The 22,699-nt window shown below is 37.3% G+C and overlaps 2 protein-coding genes and 1 long non-coding RNA gene across 7 annotated transcripts in view; all 3 read left to right on the top strand.

Moving 5' to 3' along the window:
- The window catches only part of LOC110840296 (putative G protein-coupled receptor Mth-like 1), a 174,924-nt gene extending 168,886 nt beyond the window's left edge, over positions 1 to 6,038 (top strand). The window contains exons 7-9 of the mRNA XM_087348929.1: positions 2,989 to 3,239; positions 3,853 to 3,988; positions 4,796 to 6,038. Coding sequence (XP_087205055.1) covers positions 2,989 to 3,239; positions 3,853 to 3,988; positions 4,796 to 5,072 — 664 coding nt within the window. The 3' untranslated portion in view covers positions 5,073 to 6,038. The remainder of the gene's footprint in view (positions 1 to 2,988; positions 3,240 to 3,852; positions 3,989 to 4,795) is intronic.
- Positions 6,039 to 6,186: 148 nt separating this feature from the next.
- On the top strand, positions 6,187 to 21,151 carry LOC110840295 (phosphatidylinositol 4,5-bisphosphate 5-phosphatase A). 5 transcript variants are annotated; one of them, XM_022085219.2, is made up of 10 exons: positions 6,187 to 6,666; positions 7,756 to 7,831; positions 8,355 to 8,480; positions 8,742 to 8,819; positions 9,216 to 9,363; positions 11,150 to 11,325; positions 12,044 to 12,268; positions 12,603 to 12,756; positions 12,987 to 13,124; positions 14,215 to 21,151. In XM_022085219.2, exons 2-10 carry the CDS (start codon positions 7,821 to 7,823, stop codon positions 14,461 to 14,463), a joined length of 1,305 nt encoding a protein of 434 aa, XP_021940911.2. In that variant the 5' UTR covers positions 6,187 to 6,666; positions 7,756 to 7,820; the 3' UTR covers positions 14,464 to 21,151. The 5 variants fall into 5 exon arrangements, with proteins under 5 accessions (XP_021940911.2, XP_021940910.2, XP_021940909.2 ...); XM_022085218.2 differs by having other exon boundaries at positions 7,700 to 7,831; XM_087349080.1 differs by lacking the exon at positions 6,187 to 6,666 and adding an exon at positions 6,733 to 6,750.
- A 658-nt stretch (positions 21,152 to 21,809) lies between these two features.
- The window catches only part of LOC110840298 (uncharacterized), a 346,592-nt gene continuing 345,702 nt past the window's right edge, over positions 21,810 to 22,699 (top strand). The window contains exon 1 of the long non-coding RNA XR_015535196.1: positions 21,810 to 22,207. This is a non-coding gene — a long non-coding RNA (uncharacterized LOC110840298). The remainder of the gene's footprint in view (positions 22,208 to 22,699) is intronic.

The following is a 22,699-nucleotide window of genomic DNA, read 5'->3' as shown; positions in this document are numbered from 1 at the left end:
CAGAAGAAGGCAATGGCAAACCACTTCTGGATCATCTGCCAAGAACGTATATGAACAGGTCCCAGTCCGAGAAAAGGATGGAAGGATCCTGTTCATATGGACCTGTCGTCAGACAGAACACTAAATAATAATAAGATGAGGTGGTCTAGCGGTTAGAACGCTGGCCTTGTAATCCTGGGGTCCCGGGTTCAATTCCCGATGGTGCTCAGATTTATAACTTGTGTTGGGCAAGGCCGTGATCTAGGTATCACGGAGTTTTCCTCCGGGGGCTTCCCCGGTTTCTCCGTGGCATCCCAACAATTACTCCATTCACACACAGAAGAAGGCAATGGCAAACCACTTCTGGATCATCTGCCAAGAACGTATATGAACAGGTCCCAGTCCGAGAAAAGGATGGAAGGATCCTGTTCATATGGACCTGTCGTCAGACAGAACACTAAATAATAATAAGATGAGGTGGTCTAGCGGTTAGAACGCTGGCCTTGTAATCCTGGGGTCCCGGGTTCAATTCCCGATGGTGCTCAGATTTATAACTTGTGTTGGGCAAGGCCGTGATCTAGGTATCACGGAGTTTTCCTCCGGGGGCTTCCCCGGTTTCTCCGTGGCATCCCAACAATTACTCCACTCACACACACAGAAGAAGGCAATGGCAAACCACTTCTGGATCATCTGCCAAGAATGTATATGTGTATGAACGGGTCCCTGACAACCTGAAGAGGATGGAAGGACCCTGTTCATAGTATATGGACCTGTTGTCAGACAGAACACTAATAATAATAATAAAAAAAATAATAGAAATATATACCGTTTGTTATGGTATTGTATAAAATATTAGTAATAATGCCTGGGCTATTCCCATTGGCAAAAAAGAAAAAGGTGCCGATTGTGGAATAATACGTCGTATATCTTTTATTTTGTGTGATGATTTATTGACGAGATGTTAAGATTAATTTGATTTTTATATTTGATACAAGTTGTTATGGACCAATGCAGATCAAAATGAAACTCATTCAGTAACTTTTATTATAAGCCTCCAGTACGAAATTTCATCAAAATCTGTTCATTAGTTTCAGAGCTCTAGATGGATGTGTATGTAGTGTAGCAAAAATGTTTAAATTCTTCAGTGAAAGAATATTTATACGTTGGTGATCTGTTGGCACCAAGTCCGTCATTAAACTTTCTGGACAGTCTGGTGTTGAACCGGTTTAATTGCACTCTAGAAAAGAAATAAACACAACATAAACTTTTGTCCGGTGAAATAATTTTGCATTTCGCACTGATGAAATAATGATGTAGTAATCTTATCTAAGACAGCAGAATGTATGTTGATGAAGTAATTGATATTTAGAATACATCACGAAGAAATGATAATACATTGACACTATACTTCATCTGATTACTCATACATAATTGTGAAAGTCTGATTCCTTTAGTCAGTGGTATTCAACCTTTCTTGTTCGCGTACCCCCAGATATAATTTCTCTTCAACTTTGTACCCCAAAAGTTGTTGGTGTATAATTCAAATTATACATATTATATAATCTACATCTAAAATAAATTAAATAAATTACATTACTGATTATTCAGTGTTTATCATAAAATAATATATATATATATTTTTTTAAAATTTCACGTACCCCCTAAGATGTCTTCGTGTGCCCTCGGGGGTACGCGTACGCCAGGTTGAATACCACTGCTTTAGAGGACAAGTACTGCACAAAATTTTAATTAATTTGGACACCTGGAAATTATTTTATGTAAGTTATCAAATACATTTATTGTATTTTTGTTTCACGGTTGTCTTATGTTCCCTCCTCACAGACGTCATCTGTTACGTCTGTTATGTATTTGTGGGAACTAGCAAGAAACAGTATCGTAAAAAAATGCTGATTTGAGGCACAGTAAAATGCAGACATACAAGAGCGTAAATTTTGTAAATATTTGAATTATCGTTCAGGATAGTATTTTAAAATTCTGTGCTTGTAGCCAAGTACAGTTTTAAATTCCCAGCACTTTATTATAGCGAGCAGTGTGCCGAAGTACGAACTAAGGAGGACCAAATGTCTGCCGTCTTGTTTATTCAAAGATTAATGCATGATTATTCAATTATCTGTGATATCACGACTGGGTTCTTAAAATATAACTGACTCACCGACGACGTTATGGATGCTGTGCTTATCAGATGTTTATGACTGCTGCCAGAAGTCTAACCTAGCAATTGTTACTTATATCTGTTTTCTTAAGTTCCATTTTAATAGCATTATCATATCTATATCGTGGTTTCGCAAGTAGGTGCTTTTCAAAACTCTTCCTTATTGAAATTCCGTGTTGTTTCTTCATCCAAGTCACACGTCCATCGAATTGTAACGTCTTTCATTTGATTACGAAGTTGATTATAATGTGATTTCCATCATTAATTATCTTTGTTCCCAAGAACTTGCAACACGGCATTAAGCGTCCATATAATCCTGGGGGTCCCGGGTTCGATTCCCGGCGGTGCCCGAATTTATAACTTGTGTTGGGCAAGGCCGTGGTCTAGGCAACACGGAGTTTTCCTCCGTGGCATCCCAACAATTACTCCATTCACACACAGAAGAAGGCAATGGCAAACCACTTCTGGATCATCTGCCAAGAACGTATATGAACAGGTCCCAGTCCGAGAAAAGGATGGAAGGATCCTGTTCATATGGACCTGTCGTCAGAAGAAACAACTTTATGGCCCACGTTTCTCTGGAGTACGATAACGTTCGTCCTGGAAGAGTTTTTAAATTTAGATTTTTATTACGCCTTGAAATTAATGCTGCATACTGAATTAGTTTTATGACATAGACTTTGATGGATTAATTGCTTTTATAATCTGGTAATTTTCTCCTTCATTAGACATATTTCATGCTTGATATATTTACAAATTGTTTGAAGCCTTCATGTACGGCCAACTCCGTTGAAGGATATTAATTTTATGCGTTGTTTCTGCGTGTTTGTTTACAGCGCCAATGTCAGATTGCAGAAATGTTCCAATGATTCATCTGAAAATGACTACATCTGCTACAAGCGACTCAAGGACGGCAGAGTGAACATGCCCAAAGCAACCGAGCGTAGCGTTTTCATTTTTTACTCTCTGTACGCTTGGTTCGTCCCATTACTGTTTATGGTTTTTTCAGTGTCTATGGATTTGATGCCTACGATCCCATCATCGTACCTCAAGCCGAACTTTGGCGAGAAGAAATGCTGGTTTAGCAGTAAGTATTTACCTTGACTTCATTTCACTTATCAAAACTCGTAAACTACAAAACTATTTTTTTAAAGGAAATATATGCACTTGTATAAATTATTCTTCGATTCAGTTACTGTGATGTATTTCTAGGACATCGTACTGCTGATTTTTATTGAAAGAATCTTATTCTGTTATGTTATTAACATGGAGAACCTCGAATCTCATGTAATTTCTTTCGTAAAAGTATTACCAAAATGATAAGATACACTAGCTGTCGGTGCTTTTAAGTGGGATGTTGTGTTCACCGTGGAAAATGTTAAAATATTTGCAAATGACAACAGCAATTACTAGTCGAGCCTGCAGCGTGGATCATGACTCGTGATTGCTGCAAAAATCTTGACACATCATAAAGAAAATTTTGAGGAAATGAAACTAGTGTTTATAGAACAGATCATAGTGATTCTAAATTTCTTTACAGGTTAATAAATAAAAATATTAGAAAAAATGTGGCTTATGTAGAGTGTTGGAATTCTGGGTATGGTCGGAATGAAATTTTGAAAACTTCTAGTGTTAAAAGACTGAACAGAGGAAATTCTTGTCACGAAGCTGTGAAAGCGCATGTTTGAATGCATTTTCAGGTGAGGATGCAGAACTGCATTATTTCTACGGTCCTGTGGCGTTACTCATCTGCGTCAATATCTTACTGTTCATCCTTACAGCCTATAAGGTTTTCAGCTTTGAATGGAAGGCGCCCAAGCACAGGCCACGTCAATTGTGAGTTTTGCACAGAAACAATCTTTAACTAAGGAATATTATTTTAACACGCCTTTAGAGACTGTGTTTGAGTTATTCCATATGCAATGCATAAAATTAAGAATACTTTTTTATCAAATGCTTATATGCATGTAAGTGGCCAGCAGAAAGGTTTTATTTATATTATTTTGTGATTTATAACTAACTCCATGGACTAGAATCCTTCTTGAAAAGCTAATAGTCATGTAGCTAGTCAATAAATAACTTATGGATCATTGCTGTATCCCTAACATCTGTAGATATGTCAGCAAATATGAAGATGGCTAAGATGGTCGTACACTGGGTTGTAGCGCTGTGTTAGTTAGTTAGTTAATTCATTTTATTCCTCTTGGGATCATAGGGCTGATATAAAGCTCCTCCACCTCACTCGAGTGCCTTTATTTCCTACCAACTCCTCGCTTCCTTTTCAGTAGATCTCCGCCACGTGATCCTCGGTCTTCCTCTTTTCCATGCGCCTTGGGGGTTCCAGTCCAACACTTGCTTCGAAATGCCCTCGTCCTCTTCCATTCCTTTCCTTGATCTGTTGTTGTATTTTCGTTTGATTGGAAATTCTCCACAATTTTTGATTTGAAATATTTTCAGACCATCTAATTTTTTTAGAAGAAACCTTAGACATCTGTTGATATAACTTTGTAATTTTTGCATTAGTTCTTCCAGGTCTCACTGTAGCGCTGTGAGGTCCAGTAAAAGTTTACCAATGTCTCAGAGGTACTTTGGTAAACTTCTGCTAGACTACACCAAAGTTAGCCCGTTCGATATGTTCCTCAGGTTTCGCATGTGCTTGTCCCTGTTTGGCGTGATGGGCATAAACTGGGTGATGGAGATTGTGTCGTGGTCTGTAGGAGGGCCTGATTACATCTGGTACATTACTGATGTTATCAACACATTTCAAGGAGTCATCATATTCTGTATCTTCGTTCTGGAGCCCAGAGTAAGGGAATATGTCTGGAAAAAATGGGGACGACAACTTTCAAACATTATGTGCTTCAAAGATAATATGTCCTATAGCACCCCTGAGAATGCTATTAAGCAAAATAACGCGTAGTTCTGTCTGTTAGAAAATGTGCTGATTGGCTGTGTAAAAGATTTTTATATGTTTCTGAATCATATGAGACATCACCGCTACTGAATCTTCGTAATCATGATTTAGAAGTTTTTCATACAGGTGAATTTATATATAATATTTAGTATTTAATGTTCTGTTCTTATTTATTTTCATACTATAAGAAATATTTGAATCATTATATTTATTTCTGTTTATGCAACCTTCATGATTTGGGCTGCTATAATAACACAAAGACTTAATGAGTAATAAAATGGATTAAATCAATGTTAATTACTGATATATGGAAGAAATGTACTTTAAACATTACTACTTCTCAAGATTTGAAGCTTTCAGCATGAAATTGTGCCAGTTATCATATTAATTTTGGTGAAGGAAACAGGAACAGTTTACAAAATTTTGCATTGTAACTTCATAGTTACACGTTTGATTGCTGAAGGACTTCGTTGTGTTACTGCCTCTATTGCATTTATGAGAAAAAGTGTTTCATTCGTCTGTATCCGATGTGTACGAACCCTACAAATTCCTTCTGCTTTGGAATTATTTGCGACAGCTCTTTGAGTAACGTGCTTCCATTTTTATGACATCTGAGAACCACCAATTTAATTATGCGCTGTATTTACAAGAATCAGTTTGAAGACCAAGAAGGAAATGCTTAAGACTTTATGTATGACAACATAAATAATTATTCTTGTAAGAATGTAATTATAATTTAAATTATACCAGATTGTCATATGATTTTTATGATTTAATATTGTGTACTATATGTGGCTGCTAAAGAATACAAGAATCAAATGTCAACAGCCATTTTTATTATATTAATATATACGTATTTAATATATTGTTCACACAGCAGTATCTTTTACTATGCAACTTATTTCCTTTTTTATGTATGTATTGTATGTTTCTTATTGTAAAATCTCATAAATATAATTTGTATGATCAGTATTTTTCTGGATGTAACCTCATGTACTGTAACACTGTGACATCTGCATTTAAGAAATATCAGAGGAAAAATGTATTTGAAAATTTAATGATGAAAGGATTGTTTGAAAATTAAGCAATTCTGTGATGCAGGGATATTTTGAAAAATATATATTTTTTAAGGCGGTGAAAAAATTCTGTGATTTTATGGTTAATGAAGATTCGTCATTTATGAAAAGCCACCGCTGGTCTATATTCCACTGACAAGACCTTGATTGCCATCATGTATCATACTCTTTACCCTTATCTTTAGCATTGCGCGGGTGCTGTCTGTAGATGGCAACATCAGCCTGTTCCTGGTTATTGCATCTATGTAAAGATGGCAGTTGTAGTCAAGAATCGATGATAGTGCGTACTTGTGACATTGCAATATCGATAATGAGAACGTTGGTTGTGAAATGAGGTTCAAGTCAGTATTTTCTAGATCAGATGACTTGTTTAAAGCAAAGATACGAATTCATTTGCAACATAAAACAAATTATCTGTGTATGTGGCGTATATGGCAGTGATGAAGTTGAGATAAAAAATGTCTATAGGCTTGTTACCATGCACTCTGCTTGAAATTAGAAGGAAAAGAAATGGATAATTTAAGGTACTGTAATACTTTTAGTTTCTAATAAATTGTTTGCCTCATGTAACATTGGAAAATCGTAAATATCATCTGGAAAACATGAAGGTGAGGAGATTCATGACGTGTCAGTTTTTTCTTAGTTTGGTTAAGATATGTTTTTGGCGTACGCTGCCATGTAAAGAATTGATTGCATCATTTGCTTATTTTCCTTGAAGGATTTAGCGCAATAGTATTACCTGTTGCGAAGTAGTTTTGAGTTTCATGTTATGAAAGTGTGTTACATTTGCGCTAGTGACAATCAGTTATAATCATGGTCTTAAAAGGAAGGGACTTTGGAAACAATCTACAGGAGTTTTGCTGACTTAGAAAGTGTTTTTATCGCATATCTATGGTAAAAGTATAAACTGGAGTTTGAATTGACTTAACCAAGCCTTATCTTATAAAAATTCCATAGGTCAAATCAAACGTACCTAAACCATGTAACCTCTACAGGATCCAAACTACCATGGACCCATAATCATATTTGCATATTAACCCATTATGTTCCCAAACTGTCCATGGAAGTAAATAGTAAGTATTTATGTTTATTTTAGTGGCATGATTAACTTAATGTGCATATGTTTAAGATATCATTCTGTCAGTGGGGTTTTGATGTCTGTAAGGAACTTAATCTCTTCAAGTAAAGAATGATTTAATATTGTCATTACTTGTAGAAATGGCTGAATTTGAGAGTTATATTTTGTACATCTTCAGCTTCTGTTAATCAGGTTTGTCTTAGATTATTTCCTTTGGTGGACATGATGAATTTATACCTGAAATGATAATTGAAATGCAGATTGCAGTATGAGTCCCACATCTTTGTATGTTGCAAGCAGGCATTTTATCACATTCATTTGCTTACATGATTATATTTGGTTTGGTTATGTTGGTTGGCTTAGAGCGCCTTTCATTGCAGTCTGTACTGGTACTAAAATGTTTTACATGGAAGAGGCAGATTTCAGTTTATAATTATTGAATGTCAATTTCTTATTTAAGCAGAGTTATTCTTTGACAGTTCCAATGTTATCAGTGGTCTGTCAAAAAAATTACAAGACTTGACATTTTTCCCAGGATGGGCCTCCATCCCTACAATTGACTAGCCTGCTGGATGAGTTGCCATTTTTGTCCAAATCAACATGGATGTTTGGTATGTAGCAGATTTTCTTCTAACATTTCCCTTGTCATATGGTAACTTTTAATAATAAAACTGTAGCCAGTGTCTTCCATGTGTACCACAAAACATTCCTTATTTCTTTGTTGTGCCATGGAACCTGTCGTATCAAATAAATCACAAGAAGAAAGGATTGCATTTGGAATGTTTCTGTTATTTTTGATAAAGGAAGCATGCATTAGTTTTGTCAGTTTTAACTGTTTTCCAATCTGTCAGACCACATGTAATAGCTCCAGAATTTCATATTTAAAAGTTGTATTGTAACTTAGGCAGCCTTTAACTTAATTTTGTCCAGTCATTTTGATTTTGGCTTATTGTAGGGATTAAGTTACTTAAATAGCATAAATTAATTTTCAGGTATATATTTTGAGTCATTTGACGGCTTTTGATGGGACACTTGATGTATTTTATTTATTTATTTATTTATGGTTTATTTAATGATCCTGTCAGTAGCTCAGATTATATAGAATAGAATTCAGGTTGTTTCTTTCTTCTTAAGGCTCTATATGGTCACATGGAATGTGGCCACTCGTCATCCTGAAGAAGATCTTGCAGAGATGCTTGGTTTTGGGACTTCGGTAAAACAAAGGACCCAAGAAAGACTTCCTGATTTTTATGCCATAGGGTAAGATGTGGTGTCAACCCTTTCATGGTTATGATGTAGATAAGTAGTTTAACCACGTGGCAGTATTGTGTGGGAGAACTTTATTACATCAGGCATCATAAATAAGATTTCCAGGCTCTCATGTTACAGGAGGAATGAGTGATAAACTCATTGTGTATGCTGTTAACAAAAAGTAGAAATATTTCATGTAAATTTTTGTAGTAATAAAGATGTATTGAAGTGTTTCTTTCTTAAGTGAGAGCTGATAAATTTTTTTTTTAGCCTACAAGAAGTGAAGTCCCAACCCCAGAATATTTTGATGGACGCAATATTTGATGATCCGTGGACCAATGCTTACAGGTTAGAATTGATTTTTCGTCATCCTTATAATATTTTACTATCCTCTTGTATTTGTGACGGAACCATTCACTGTTGTAGTTCATCACATTTGATGAGAGTGAACTGGAAAAAAATAAGCAGATTAAATATCAGTGTTTTGTTGAATACTTTCTGAATTTTCCTGTTTAGAATTTAGTGCAAATATAGAGCATTGTAACTACAAAGTTTGTATTTGTTTGTGCATCTGAAGTTGTAATTATAGAACCTGTATAAAAGTTTGAGGTTATGTCAGGTAACCTTCTGGTAGTGAAAATCTGTGATGGCAGAAATGTTTTGCAGAGGTAGGTTACAAACTTATATTATTATTAATATCCTCCCTCTTCAGAGATTTAAGCATTTAAGGTGTTTCTTCCACAGGGATGTTCTGGCAAAATGGGATTATGTGAAGGTGAAGACCATTCGATTACAAGGCTTGTTGCTGAGTTTATTTTGTTTGAGGAAACATTTACTCCATCTGCGTGATATAGAAACTCAGTACACAAGAACAGGGCTGGGTGGCATGTGGGTATGTACATATAAAGACTTCATTCTCCTAGGTAATGACATTTTATCACAGTTTTTTTTAGTACATCTGTAATTCCTTGAAAATATCGAGACCGCAGACCGCTTAGCTTCGCCTTGTCAGTTTAATGAAAATAAGTAAGTTATTTGTACATGATCTTTCTTTTAAAGTAAAAGGTTACTCAGCTGGTTAAGAATTCCCTATTTTTACTCAGTTTAAATGATTATTACCATGTTCACAAAGTTTCTTTCAAAAGGGGAGAAAAAAACATAATGCAATGAATGTATTAGTAAATTGAAAGAAACAGGCTAATTTTCAGTGGTTGCAGTTTCCAAATGGAGATAGATAATCAAAATAGTATAAGGTGTGTCATATACTATCACTGACAATGATCAAACTACAGTCATTCAGAAAAAAAGCGTGTGACGGATGAAACGTGTCAATACGTACATAATACTTCTTTGTCGTATGTCTTACCTCCTGAATTCTTTTTATGCATTTTGACAATTTCTTATAGGAGGAATTTCCTAAAGTTAGTGACAAAGTATGAACGTTTGGAATAGTACCTCGATTGAAGACAAAAATTAACTTTTATGTCTTATTAAATGGAAAAGACCAGAATTACAGATGTGATGGTGTGTATGTGTGTGTATTTTTTAAAAAAATATATAAAGAGCAAGCCTCTCTTTTTTATTTTAATTTGCTACTGGTTGCATGAAGCTGCCTGTCCTTGTTTACGTCATTCTACAGCAGACGTACGTACAGGGTGAGTCAGTTATGTGTTTTGGTTCCTGTTGCAAATAACATATGGTAATTTGTTCATTTATATATGTGTATGGTGCTGTGTTATTTTGAAATCAGTAAAACTGATCATCTAAAATTTTTGTTTCATTCTGTTCATGTTTGTAACAACGTAGAAGTGATGCGAAGGATTGTCCAATTTTTGTGTTTTTGGCCTGGAGTCTGGATCTTTCCACCTTGCCCTAATTGGTATTTTCCCAGATTTGTCTATGTGTTCTTCTGCATTATATTTAATTTTACTTTCTATTCTTTTTCTGCTTGTTATGTTCTAAATATCCTCTTTAATATAGTACATATTTGAGAATCTTACAGTGGTGAGTACGAAGATGGCTGCCTCATGGTTTGTAGTGTCATATTGTCTGGTCGAAGTTTACCAATGTTTCAGAGTTCCTTGCTGTCTCCATCATCAGGGTGACGAGGGCCTTTGAAACATCAAGTAAACGTCTATTACACTACTTGTTGCTACATCTCAGAAGACAGCCATCTTCACTGTCTTGAGATTTTTCAGAGTTTCTCTCTAGGTCTTCTTCCTTCTCTTGGTTGACATTTTCTTGCAGTATCTTTAATCTTCATTCCTCTTTCACTTTTCCTCTTAATTTGTCCTGAATGATATGTTCCCAAATTTGAGTCTCTCTCTTCCTTGTAACTTTTTCTTTACTTTTGAATATGCTTGGTGTACCGTCCTCCTAGGTCAGCATTCCTAGTATAAAAACCCACCATTGGGCACATTTCTTGGCAAGTTTTTAGTCTGGTTAACATATTCAACCTAATTCTTTATGATTTGATTTAATATTATCTTTTCATCACTTTCAGTTTTTGTAAGTGACTGCTTTCAAATAGTTTTCATGGCCAGAATTATGTTTGTATTGTCTTCCCTTTCCAGGTACATTGATTACTGTGCTGATATATGAATTATGCAAAGTTTCTTGGTAAATCATATATTCTGTTGATGTAAAGAAATTATTATATGCACTGTTTCTGTACACAGGGAAACAAGGGAGCAGTTACCATTCGAATGAGTATATATGGCTGCTCCGTATGCTTCGTGAACTGCCACCTCACCCCGCACGATCACCTGCTGCAGGAACGTGTCACAGACTATAACAACATCATTAGGAGCCAGCTGTTTCGTGCCAGGGAAACCAGCAACATCTTTTTCCATGAGTTAGTTAATCTGCTTACCGGGATGACTCGTAGAATTAATTGAGACAAAATGCCAGGTTCTTCTGTTGTCTCTTTCTTTGTGTTTTATTAGGTTGGTTTTTAGGTTGTTAATGATGCTGTATCAACTGCACGTCTTGTGTAGCATTCAATGAAGCGTAAAAAAACCGTAACTTGCAAATTTGCCAAGTTGTGGACTGGTGAAACAGCAAAGGATTTTCCCAATAGCTGTTACTCCGTCTCATATTTTACGGTACAGATGGTAGTCTGCACAAAGATCTGAAGTTATCATGGCAGTGAAGATGTCAGTGTTGATCTTCTGGGTTGTACTTGTTGGTAGATTAACATAACTGTTTCCATGTTCAAGACTGAAGTGGTCTTAGAATTTGAAGACATTTGTTTCTGGTTTTTATGAGCAAAGTGATGCTTAGTTCTTGGATTATTTAACAAAGTTGTGTCACTACTTAACATATTTAGCATTGAATAGCTGAGAGGTTGATAATATATGAGGGGTCGGAGAGGACTGGGCAGGAAACAGTCATATTCTTTTCAAGGTGTATTGTCATAGCATTTGACTGATGAGAATGAAGAAAACTTACTAAAGCCTCAGTCTACATATCTGATTTTATGGTCAAGATCTGAAGTCCAGATCTGCTGAATATGAAACGGAATCACTACAGCACACCATAAATAAATTCAAAGTGAAATGTATTTGTTTCAGCTATGTGTTCTGGATCGGTGACATGAACTTTCGACTTGTAGACGGTTATCGTGCTGAAGAAATAGACTGCCTTATTAAGAAGGGAGAGCTGACAACGCTACTGGATAAAGATCAGCTTCGACAAGTGATGTCAAATGGCGAAGCCTTCAGTGAACTGTCAGAGCACATGCCTCCTTTCCCTCCCACATACAAGTTTGAATTCCATTCATCAAAATATGATCTCAAGTAAGTCGCTCGGTAACACCGCATTTCTTCCGTTGTTCATGAAATTCCCTGTTGTAATAGAACCTGAAGATTCGTGTTAAGTAACACTTTATTGAAAAATGTCTTCACTGACTTTAATCCAGTTAACATAGTCACCAGACACATTCATTTTAATATTGGTCTTGTCTGTGCCCAGATTTCCCAGAATGTTTCTTCCTTCGAAGGTTGTATTGGAACCGTTAACTGTGTGCCATCTTCCATGGATTCTTCAATTTTGTAATAATCACATCATTCTGTCTTCGCTTAAAATTTCTTCCCTCTATTTATGAAGCTCAGCGTTAACTGCTTGTTGCAGACGCCGTCCCTCTTGGACAGATCGAATTCTGTACAGAGTGAATGCTAATGTGTATGAGAACTTAACGCTACAAGCAGAACAAATCTCGTACAGAAGCGTGGAGGAATATGTTCAGAGCGACCACAAACCGGTTGCTGGGGAATTTATAATCAAGGTAACGTTTCAGGTTTTTACAGCGGAAAATGTGAAGATGGCTGTCTTCTTGGTTGTTGTGTCATGTAGACAATCATAACCCTGTTGATGGAAGCAGTAAACATCTCTGATAGATCAGTAAACTAATAGCACTACGCTGCGCAACAACCTAGAAGACAGCCGTCTTCAGAACTGTATTTGTCCATCACATTCCTGAGTTGCTTGTGAATTACTAAGATTGTGCTGTCGCAGGTTTTCAGCGATTACTACGAGCGTGTTGTCGAGTTCTTGCCCGTTGACCTGTGGTACGTAGATGAAGAGAATTCGGCCTCATACGCTCTTTCTGGAGATGTACAGCCGACCGTATGGGACTGGATTGGAGTTTTCAGGGTACTGGACTATTCTGTTTGTTCATGAAACTGAAACTGGGGGTATTCATTTTTAAAATTTTATTTTGGAGGAACTTTTACCTCCTCCTTTAGGGTCAAAATGATGTGAAGGAATTGTTGGAAGGTTTGTAGACTCATGAAACAATTACAGAAAGGATGAAGGAGTCTAATTAGTAACATCATTGGTTTTGATCTCTGCTTGAATGGATGATTTGTTACTTGAGAACACCGTATGCCGTTGGAAGCGACATTAGTTATGGTGTAAGTTGTGTATGCGATCATTGGATGTTACGATATACCACATTTATGTTTACACAGTTCTAACTAATTGCAGTTTGTAATTGGGATTTGAGGTTTTCACGGTAGAAGTTTACCTGGTGCCTCTTTTATCAGTGCAGTGGTACCTCTGAAATATTGGTAACTTTCTACCAGACTACATGATACTCCAAACCAGAAGACAGCCGTCTTCACTGTTAGTAAATATTTGCTACGTTCTGGACCGATTAAAAAATGTTTATGGTCTCTTATATTCTTGTGTAACCCCTCTGATGTAACATTTTTCTCATATTTACCCTGAAGAAGGAGGTAGTAAGTGTTTGAAAGTGTTTGAAAGTCGGTCAGTATGGTGCATTGCTCTGAAGACTATACTAAAGCGATGAGATTGCCAACTTTGTCTTACCACACGTTTTACAATGCTGCCAACCACTTCTTGAATTCTAATTTTCTCTGGAACGAAGAAGATAAGGTTAAAATAGATTCATTAGTTACCTGTTAATTGAAGTTGGTTTAAACATTGATATTTAATGCAGTATTTGTGTGGGATTGGTGCGTAATAGGTAGGGTCTAATGTCTACACATTTCACCTCCAAAACTTCTCAGTGGATTTCAGTTACTTCATTGTCTGAACCAAATGGTTATCATCCCACAAACTGACCATCTTAGCTGAGGGTTTTTGTGGTGTTCCTCAGTCCCTCTAGGCATGCCATTATGCCACAAGATGTACTTCTGTAGTCCGGCCGTCATTTAGAAAGCTGGGTAATAATTGTAAAATACTGAAGATAATTGTTTTAAAATTATGACTATGTTTGTAGGATGGGTTTACAAGTCTGGACGACTACCTGTGCTATGTGTATGCTGCTAGGGGGAGTGTCAGTGGAAACAGAAACTCCATAGTGAAGAAGGTGGTATTCCCAGATACGGCTGTTCGGGTGACTGGACCTTATCGCCTCCTGTATTTTAGCCACAATTCAGGGTGTGTGTTGGGTATGAGCGAAGCTTTTGAAGTGGGCTGTCGTGACAATGGCCAAGTAACACAGTTTGTATGCCGCGACAGCTATTGAGGACCACACAGTCAGCAGCGTAGTAAGTCATATTTGGAAATATGATTGCGTTAAATTGGTGCTGAATTATTACATATTTTGCTAAAAATGGGTTGGTTGCTGATCTCATATAAATTGTTTAGTTCTACGTCTCACATTAGAATCATGTGTTGCACATTTGATGGAGATCAAATTTTCCATGCCGTTAATTCTGTTATATCGTTTGTGTATTTTTCCTTCTTGGGGTTTTTCTATCTCAATTTTGAGTTGCCTGTTTCTTGTGCCTATTATTTTCTGTCCCTCTTCCTTTCCTACGTCGTCATGTTCATTGAACGAGTCGTTTTGGCAGCTTGTCTCCTCCCTCTCATGCCACTGCAGCTTTCTATTTTCTGTCCTATTCTATTACTTTCACCGACTTGTAATTTTTCACACTAATTGCAATTTCTCTTTTTTAAACATGTGAGAAGTTAATTTTCACTTTCGAGTTATGTTTTCTCTTCTGCGTTTTATGCGGTATTTCACCCCCAAAATTAATGTGCTTAAGATATTAAACATTATATAAATAATTTTGTTTCTTTTATATTCAAAATTGAAAAGTCCTCTGGCTGTACATTGTCGAGAATATCACATTGGAGCCCTTCTCCGCCCGTTCGTGACAAATGTGCAGCGACTTTAACGTAAATAGAGGAAATGTAACTTTTGAACGAATCATTAAATTTCTGGCTAATTTTAATAAATCCAATATGATAGCACGTGGTCCTAGAATAAAATTTCTGTGCACGTAGTACGCTGATTTTTATCCATCCTTTAAGTTAATGTGTCATATGAGCGTCGACAGTTATACTAGAATAATTAATTTGTGATATGTGTTAATTTGGCACCAAAATTTGATTAAAAATACAGAAGTGATTTACTGTATAAAATGAGACGTGGCATCTCAGTTTCATGTATTAAGTTGTTTTAATCTGTTATATATCCACTCAGGGCTTTTGTTTATGGAAATATTCACTTATTCTCGATAGACTTCGGTCTCCTGGAGAGACAGGTCGGGTTTTGGGGGCGTGCAGTAACCTTAGCAATATTAGAGAAACTGCATATGTGGCGCTTTTAGTTGTCCAGAATGCAGCGCAAGACCTGTACAAATTTTCTTGTATGCTGCATTATGTTGTACTTCATAACAAGTTGATCATGTCTTGTAGCGTTATAACCCTATGTGTGTCTTGGCTTGTTCGACGAGTTTTTTCCATTCTGCCCTATCATTCTCAATTCTTTTCCATCCCCTCACTCCCATTGTCCTCACATCCTCCTCCACGTCATCTATCCGTCTTTTCCGTGGTCTCCCTCTCATGTGATCATGTCACGCACCGTTTTATAGAGGGGTACGTCAGCACGCGCCAAATGGTCACGTCGACATGTACTATTTTCTAAAGTGTTAACGTTGGCACATTTAGGTACAGTGTTCGGTCTTGCGAGTATAAAGGCCTCGGAATTTTGATGTTTGTCTTCGGGTGACGTGTTCATTTAATTTTAGCAACAGCAATATTTGTGTGGTGTACGAAGTGTCCGCAGTAGGTCACGGTTCCTGATAAAATGATCAGGTAAAATATGAACCAGTTAGAGTACCTGAAGATAATGTGTCCACGCAGTTTGTAAAGTTTATTGTATTAACTCTTACCACACACTTTTTATTTACTCTGCAAAAATATCGTTAAATAATTCAGCGTATGGGAGAGAAAACTTTGCGTACTTTCCCTATGACTCCTTACATTTTTACAAGGGAGAGATTTCAAATATCACTGTTGTTAGATCGCTGACAAATGATCTAGATTAGATATTAATGTTGGCACCTCTGTATGTGGTGTCTTACAAAGAAACCTTTTTTTTTTGCCCTCCAACTCTTTAGATTAATCGGCCATTATGCGATTTGTTTGAAGATTTAATGAGAACTTATTAACTCCGATTTTATTCCGTCAAAGAACAGGTTTTGCGAAATAGCAGTCTCTTAACAAATATTTTAGTTATGTGCCATGGAGTTTTTCCATCTTATACATTCCTATTCATTTATTCTATAACTGCTGAAAGCAAGGTGTCTCATATTAGTGTCTTGGTTATTAACAATTATTTGGTAAAAAGAAATTTCTCATTTTTTATGTCTGCTCGAACTTGGGCAATTCTTGACCTTGTTGGACCTTGTCCGTCGTCTGAGACTTACTTGGTATGCAAGACACTTCAGGAGTTAACTCTGCTTATGTCTTTGGGTGATTGGTTATGATCTAGTGGTTAGTGTAGTAGCCTAATTTTCAAAAGGTACTGGGTTCGATCCCAGCCGCTGTCACTAAGAATAATTAAAATGGGGGCAGGTGATAGGAAATGTATAATTATAATGGCAGCTAGCCGCTATGCTGGCGGTAGCGTAGCTACTGGTAGGGCCTCCCTCGGGGGAGAGGTCAGACTAAGACAGGTACCCTGGTCCTCCAGGTTGGGGGTTGGTCGCAAGGCTAACAACCTTGCACCGTAAAAAGGAAGATGTTTCGAAGCCTCGATCAAAGCCTCGGACAGACGGACCTAACAGAGGACTGAATTTAAGAGGAGAATTGAGGAGGCCATGGACTGAATATGGACCGGAGAGCCATAGAAGAAGAATGGCAGCCAGCCACTTGAAGATGTGAGTACTGCCAACTCTTGAAATGCCATGTATATGAAGTACACCTCAGACAGTGAACATTGTCTAACGTAGTATTCTTATAATGAATCAATTACTGAGTAGTTCTTTTGTGGACATTTTGTTACAGGATGAACATCTATTATTGTTTTTGTAACGAGTGCAATACATTTCTTCCCTGCTTCAAACAGGGTGTACCCATGTGACAGGTTTGATTCCGTGAGTCAGAATGTTCTGCGACGCTTTTAATTTTAACACTTGTATGTAATGAATTGCATCGTGGGGCAGGAAATTGCTGTTTTATGTTTAGAACAGATGTATATTAGAATGTCACAGGGCCAACATAACTTGTCGCATTCCGTATAGCAGCTTCAAGTGTCTCCTGGTGGTTTACTAAGGTACTTAAGTCATGTGTTGATATTTGTTTTATGTTCTGTTTTCAGTTTTGAACATTTGTGTTCTGTTAGATAACCTTACAGAAATGTAGGCAAAATGAAGTTTATGCTATAAACTTCGTAGTCAAGGGATATATATATATATATATTTTTGTGAAATAATGCAGGAAAGTCCCCAAGTTATGAATGAGTTGCATTTCAGAAGTTTATTTGAAGTTTTGACTCGATAGATACTATGCTGTATTTGTGGGTAGTTTCCCAAGCCAGCCTACAGTTGCCCGTTTAACCCGTAATTAATTTTGAATAAATAATTTTAGAAAGAAAGCCGTAATACTGATGATGAAACTATGAAACTTAAAAGCAGATATTTATTATTGCTATTTACTTGAATACTAGCGTATTTACTGGAAGTGATTTTTCTTCTTGGGAAGCAGATTTAATTTTTCAGAGGATGAAATGGTAGAAGTTGCTTTTTCTCAAGATTTTGAATGGGGCTTGTGGGTACTTTTGAGGGTAAAGAGGTTGATGGTAAATAGTTCCTTAAAGTATTGACTGGTACATACCTATGAATTATTTATATGACAATATTATTGAAGTATTACGGTAAGATAATGATGTTCATATGTACGTATGTTTGTTTTTAAGTTTAATATTCATAACTTTGGGGACTTTCATTGACCATTCTCCTGTCTGGCCCTGCTCAACATGTTATTACTAAGATGGCCTCTTCTGTTATGTGTGACTGTAGAGATGCTGTAGTTTTTCTGAATTTATAAGCCTGTGAATGGTGCCTTCTCTAGATACTAGTTAGTAAAGTATTCTTGCCCACTTGTCAACAGACTCCAGGCATTCTTCTTTCTTCTTCTACCGTTTCTTGACCGTTACTTCGGTCTTCCGGTGCCTAATATTTTCTTCCATTCTTCTCTATTTTCCCATTCTTCCTGAGGTAGTTTCCGCTGTATCATGATTCTTGTAATTTCGTCATTCCATCCTGGTCTCGGTCTTCCTCTCTTCCTTCTCTCTTTAGATTGTCATTTCATAGTCATTTTGGTAACCTTTCCTCCTCCATCCTTAGCACGTGTCCATACCAAATCAGTTGTCTTCTCTCTATCTCTATTATATCTCGATCCACCCTCATGATTTCTCTAATCCCTTCGTTCCTCGCTCTCTCTCTCCTGGATATTCCAGACTGCAGGTATTTACACTAAATACTGCGTATGAACTACTTGACGGTAGCTGTTACATTCCAACTTGTAGTCCACAGACGGTAGTTTCTACCGGCCCAGTAAATGAGTTGAAGGAGACAATGGATTTATTCATTGGTGTGCTGCAGAGATTGCAGATCTGTCTGTACAGTTTTGTTCGTACATGTTACATGCCCGTAAAAGGTGTGTCATAATTGCGAATGTCGTCTGCGAAATTCTGTAGTATCAGATTTGCATTTATGGATGTTCACTGTCCATATGAACTCAGACATACAAGCAATCACATTTTGTTGAATCTCTGACTCTTGAACTGGGATTCTTTGACGACACGTTCTTCAAGTGCCTGAGCACTGCGGGTCCCAACTTTTCGTTGGCTTGATCTATAGACATTCGGTAGGACTCCTTGGACGAGGGATCGGCCCGTCGCAAGGCCTCTACCTGTACACAGGACAGCACAAAACAGAAAAACGCGGACAAACATCAATGGCTTGAGTGGGATTCGAACCTACGGTCCCAGTGACCAAGCAGCACAAGGCCCACGCCTCAGACTGTTGAACTTGAGCATAAAATGAAATAATGAGGTAAAGTAAAGCTGTCTTATTACATTCCACAGATGTGCATGGGGAGAGGAGGTATTGCTCCTACTTGTTTTTGACTCGGCACTAGATGGGGGGTGAGTAGTCAACATAATGCCCTGGCTCCACTTTACCCCTGGAGAGAGGACTCTAGGTACCCATTAGATAGACTGGGTGGGCCCCAGAGCCGGTCTGGATTCAGAGGTTAGAAAAAATATGCTTTGCCCCTGTTGGGGACTGGGCCTCAGTTGTCCAGTCTGTAGTCAGACACTGTATGGTCTGAGCTACTCCAGCTCGAAATATAGAGGTAGCTTCTGCTAAATTTTACTTTAAATGAAAAATGTGTATGTTACTTTTTGAAGTAAGATTTGAGGTTTTCACAGCGGTGAGTAAGAAGATTTCTGTCTTCTGGGTTTTTGCGCTGTGTAGTCTGGTCAGTGTCAACCAACGCTTCAGAGGTCATATGAATATTCATCAACCTGATGACGGAGGCAGCATGACCTCTGAAATGTTGGTAAACATCGACCAGACTACACAGCGCAACAACCCAGAAGACAGAAATCTTCTTACTTTTTGATCTTTTCATGCACAGTTTTAATTCACTATGCCTCTATGAGTGTGTGAGAAAGCTTTCTGGTGTTGCTGTCCGGTTTGGAAGGGTTTTTGAATTATATGGATGTGATAAAGGGATGTTCCCGTTTTAATTGGCTAAATCCATTGTCTCTGGGTTATATCTTATAGCTACAGTGACCTAATGATGTGGCAGCTCTGAAGTTTAAATGTAAAATATAGTAGTAGCTCATGAGTACAGGAAATACAGAAAATTGCCATGTCAGCTGGTTGCTGCGGTATCAGGTGTGTGCGTACTTCATCTCTTTTAATGTTTCTGGTAATTTAAATTAATCATTCTGAAGTGTCATATATTGTAAAATTGTATAATTTCTTTTTGCGTCTTGTGAACTGTTGTGACTGATTCATGGCAATTATGGTGAGTTATAGAGAAATTGTTGCATTGTGGCAGATAGGTAGTAGCATTTTATACAGTTTGCAAAAAATTAGTGATTGTTATTGTGGTAGTTTTTGAGTCTATAGTTGAGAGTAACTGTGAACCCAGATGCCAGAAGTCTCCTTATTGCATGAGGAGGAACTGTGATAGCTCACTTAAGCGGCCCATCCACGTACGAGTCTGGCTCGGCGAGCTTGACTCTGTCTCAGAATCTATTTTCCTACACAGTCCTTTGTCCACAGTAATCTGATATGTTTACAGCCGTCGTTTCACTACTACATCCAAATTGCTGTCAGTTTGAAATCTTACTGTTGCTTCAGTATTAGATATGGGTGTAAGAACAGTTGGGACGCCAAAACTGATAACTTGAGAAAGAGTTGGGCGCAGTAGAAAAGCATTCGGACTTCTAAGGTAAGTGGTAAGAGAAACTCATTCACAAGTGTTCTGATGTTGGTATGAGCTACCCTACAGGGTTACTAAATGGACTTCAGCTTCAGGGGTTACAGTTGAGTTGTGTGCTGCTGCAAATCATGGCCAGCTGTACTGCGCATATGTTGTGATGCATGGCACATAAAGGTTCAGAATGTGGTCGATTGATCGTTATCTGGCTCAATTCACAAGACGTAAATTGCAGATTTCAGTTCACAAAATTTTATGATGTTCAGTATACTTATGTGGAGTTAAAACACTGAAAGGACTGCGTATCAAAGGCTTATGCGCAGTTCTTTGAAATGCAACATCACCATTTTTGTTTATGAAACAGCACCACATCACCAGTACGTATTTATACATTTTTGTGAAGTTTATATGGCAATAATGATACTGTAAAAGTGGATTGAAGTTGTATTAAAAGGATATAAAATTTCTTTGTAAGTGTGCCATTTATGAACCTAATCAAATACAGCTAGGAAGTGTCACCTTATACATAAAATCAATGTCTTTTTGTACATTTTTCATGTTCTTCCATTTCATGCATTTAGAGTTTCAAAACCAAGACTTCCAGGATTGGGTTTAATGTGATATTATATCCAGCCTTTTGTAAAATAAGCACAAAATCATGCAAACTAAGTATTTTGTATGGTTTTATCCATCAACTTCAGTGGACTGTGTAATAAGCATTTGTAGAGGCCCTAACCTAACTATTCTAGTGGACAGGTACAGAGGCCCATATATATATATCTTTTGTAGTTTGCATGTGTGGAAGCATGTAAGTCTGTCCCTGCCATTTACACTGAGTAATGAATAGAACAATTTATTTACATTCCATAGATCTGTTAACGAGGATATCACTGAAACTGCTTTTTTATATTAGTTATTACAACAGGAAAGTGGGAGGGAGAAAGACTGGTGATCTTCCTGTTATTAAGAACAGTTGGCAAGAGTTTAAAAATTGGTATTATGGACGTTATACGCGTCGTCGACCGTTCTGCCGAAAAAGAAGTTGGAGTGTTATATCGACCTCAACTCCGAAGACAAACTCATTCGGAAAACAAAGTCGCCAATGTTCTGAAATTATTTTACCGATGGGCAACTGCAATAGGTGTAGGAAAGCAAATTGAACAACGGTGGCAACACTACCGGAAGATTCAGTAGCAATTTCAGAACGTGGTGCAGAAAATTAAACTATTTTTACAAATGTACTTGTGTTACAAGCTGGTGGAACGTATTTTTCTTCTCGTTTTACAATAACTTTTCTTTCTCAAATGACCGATTAGTTTGTTTTAGGATTTCTTTATTTAGTATTATCTTTTCGACTTATCGATCTGACGGAAGGAAGTTAGTATGAAAGTTAGAACCGTGATGGCGTGTTTGCTCTAGTGTGACAGATAATTCGTGTGATATTTTAAACTGTGATTTGTGTTGGCGTTTCCAATTTTGGTGATGGGCTGTAATTTCTTGTTACTTACATTAAGCAGTACATGGTAAGTGATGCATTTTTTATTTATGAATGTGACATGGAGAACAATTGTGGCTGTGAAAGGCAAACTATATTCGTACGCGCACGTGACTTTGCATTGTAAGTGGTCTTCAAGTTGAAGTCGGCAAGAAAAGTAATTTCGGTTGACTACAATTATATTACTGAGTAGCTATGTTAATGTACACAGAGCTGGTTTATAACAGCCAAACACGAACACAAGCATTCTCTGATAAATGAGGAACGACGCAAAATACAACATGAACGTACGTCGTAGACTGCGAAGCGACACGAGCACATGCTTACATGGAATACGTTTCTTTGTCCTTGTTTGCCCTTCGCTTGCATGTCTGCTTAACCAGCGTGGTTAGGTATAGCATTGATGCGTCCCGTTGTGTCAGTAGTGTGGAACAAGCACAGCGTTTTCGTTGTATCTGCATGGCTTCGTTCGTAATTTTCTGACTTCACGATGAACTGTTTACATACGTGGAAGTTTCTG

This window comes from Zootermopsis nevadensis, unplaced genomic scaffold, assembly GCF_977971745.1.
Source record: "Zootermopsis nevadensis isolate Lab colony 2312 unplaced genomic scaffold, Znev_1.0 Znev_ptg000015l, whole genome shotgun sequence".
In the NCBI taxonomy this organism is placed as follows: domain Eukaryota; kingdom Metazoa; phylum Arthropoda; class Insecta; order Blattodea; family Termopsidae; genus Zootermopsis; species Zootermopsis nevadensis.
Note: the sequence above shows the minus strand (reverse complement) of the source record. Positions and strands in the feature narration are given on the sequence as shown.

Excerpts from the sequence above, each read along its gene's own strand:
- LOC110840295 (XM_022085217.2), top strand. Across the intron at positions 9,364-11,149 it reads CAGGGCTGGGTGGCATGTGG|GGAAACAAGGGAGCAGTTAC; the intron begins GTATGTACATAT and ends TTCTGTACACAG. Across the intron at positions 13,125-14,214 it reads ACTGGATTGGAGTTTTCAGG|GATGGGTTTACAAGTCTGGA; the intron begins GTACTGGACTAT and ends CTATGTTTGTAG.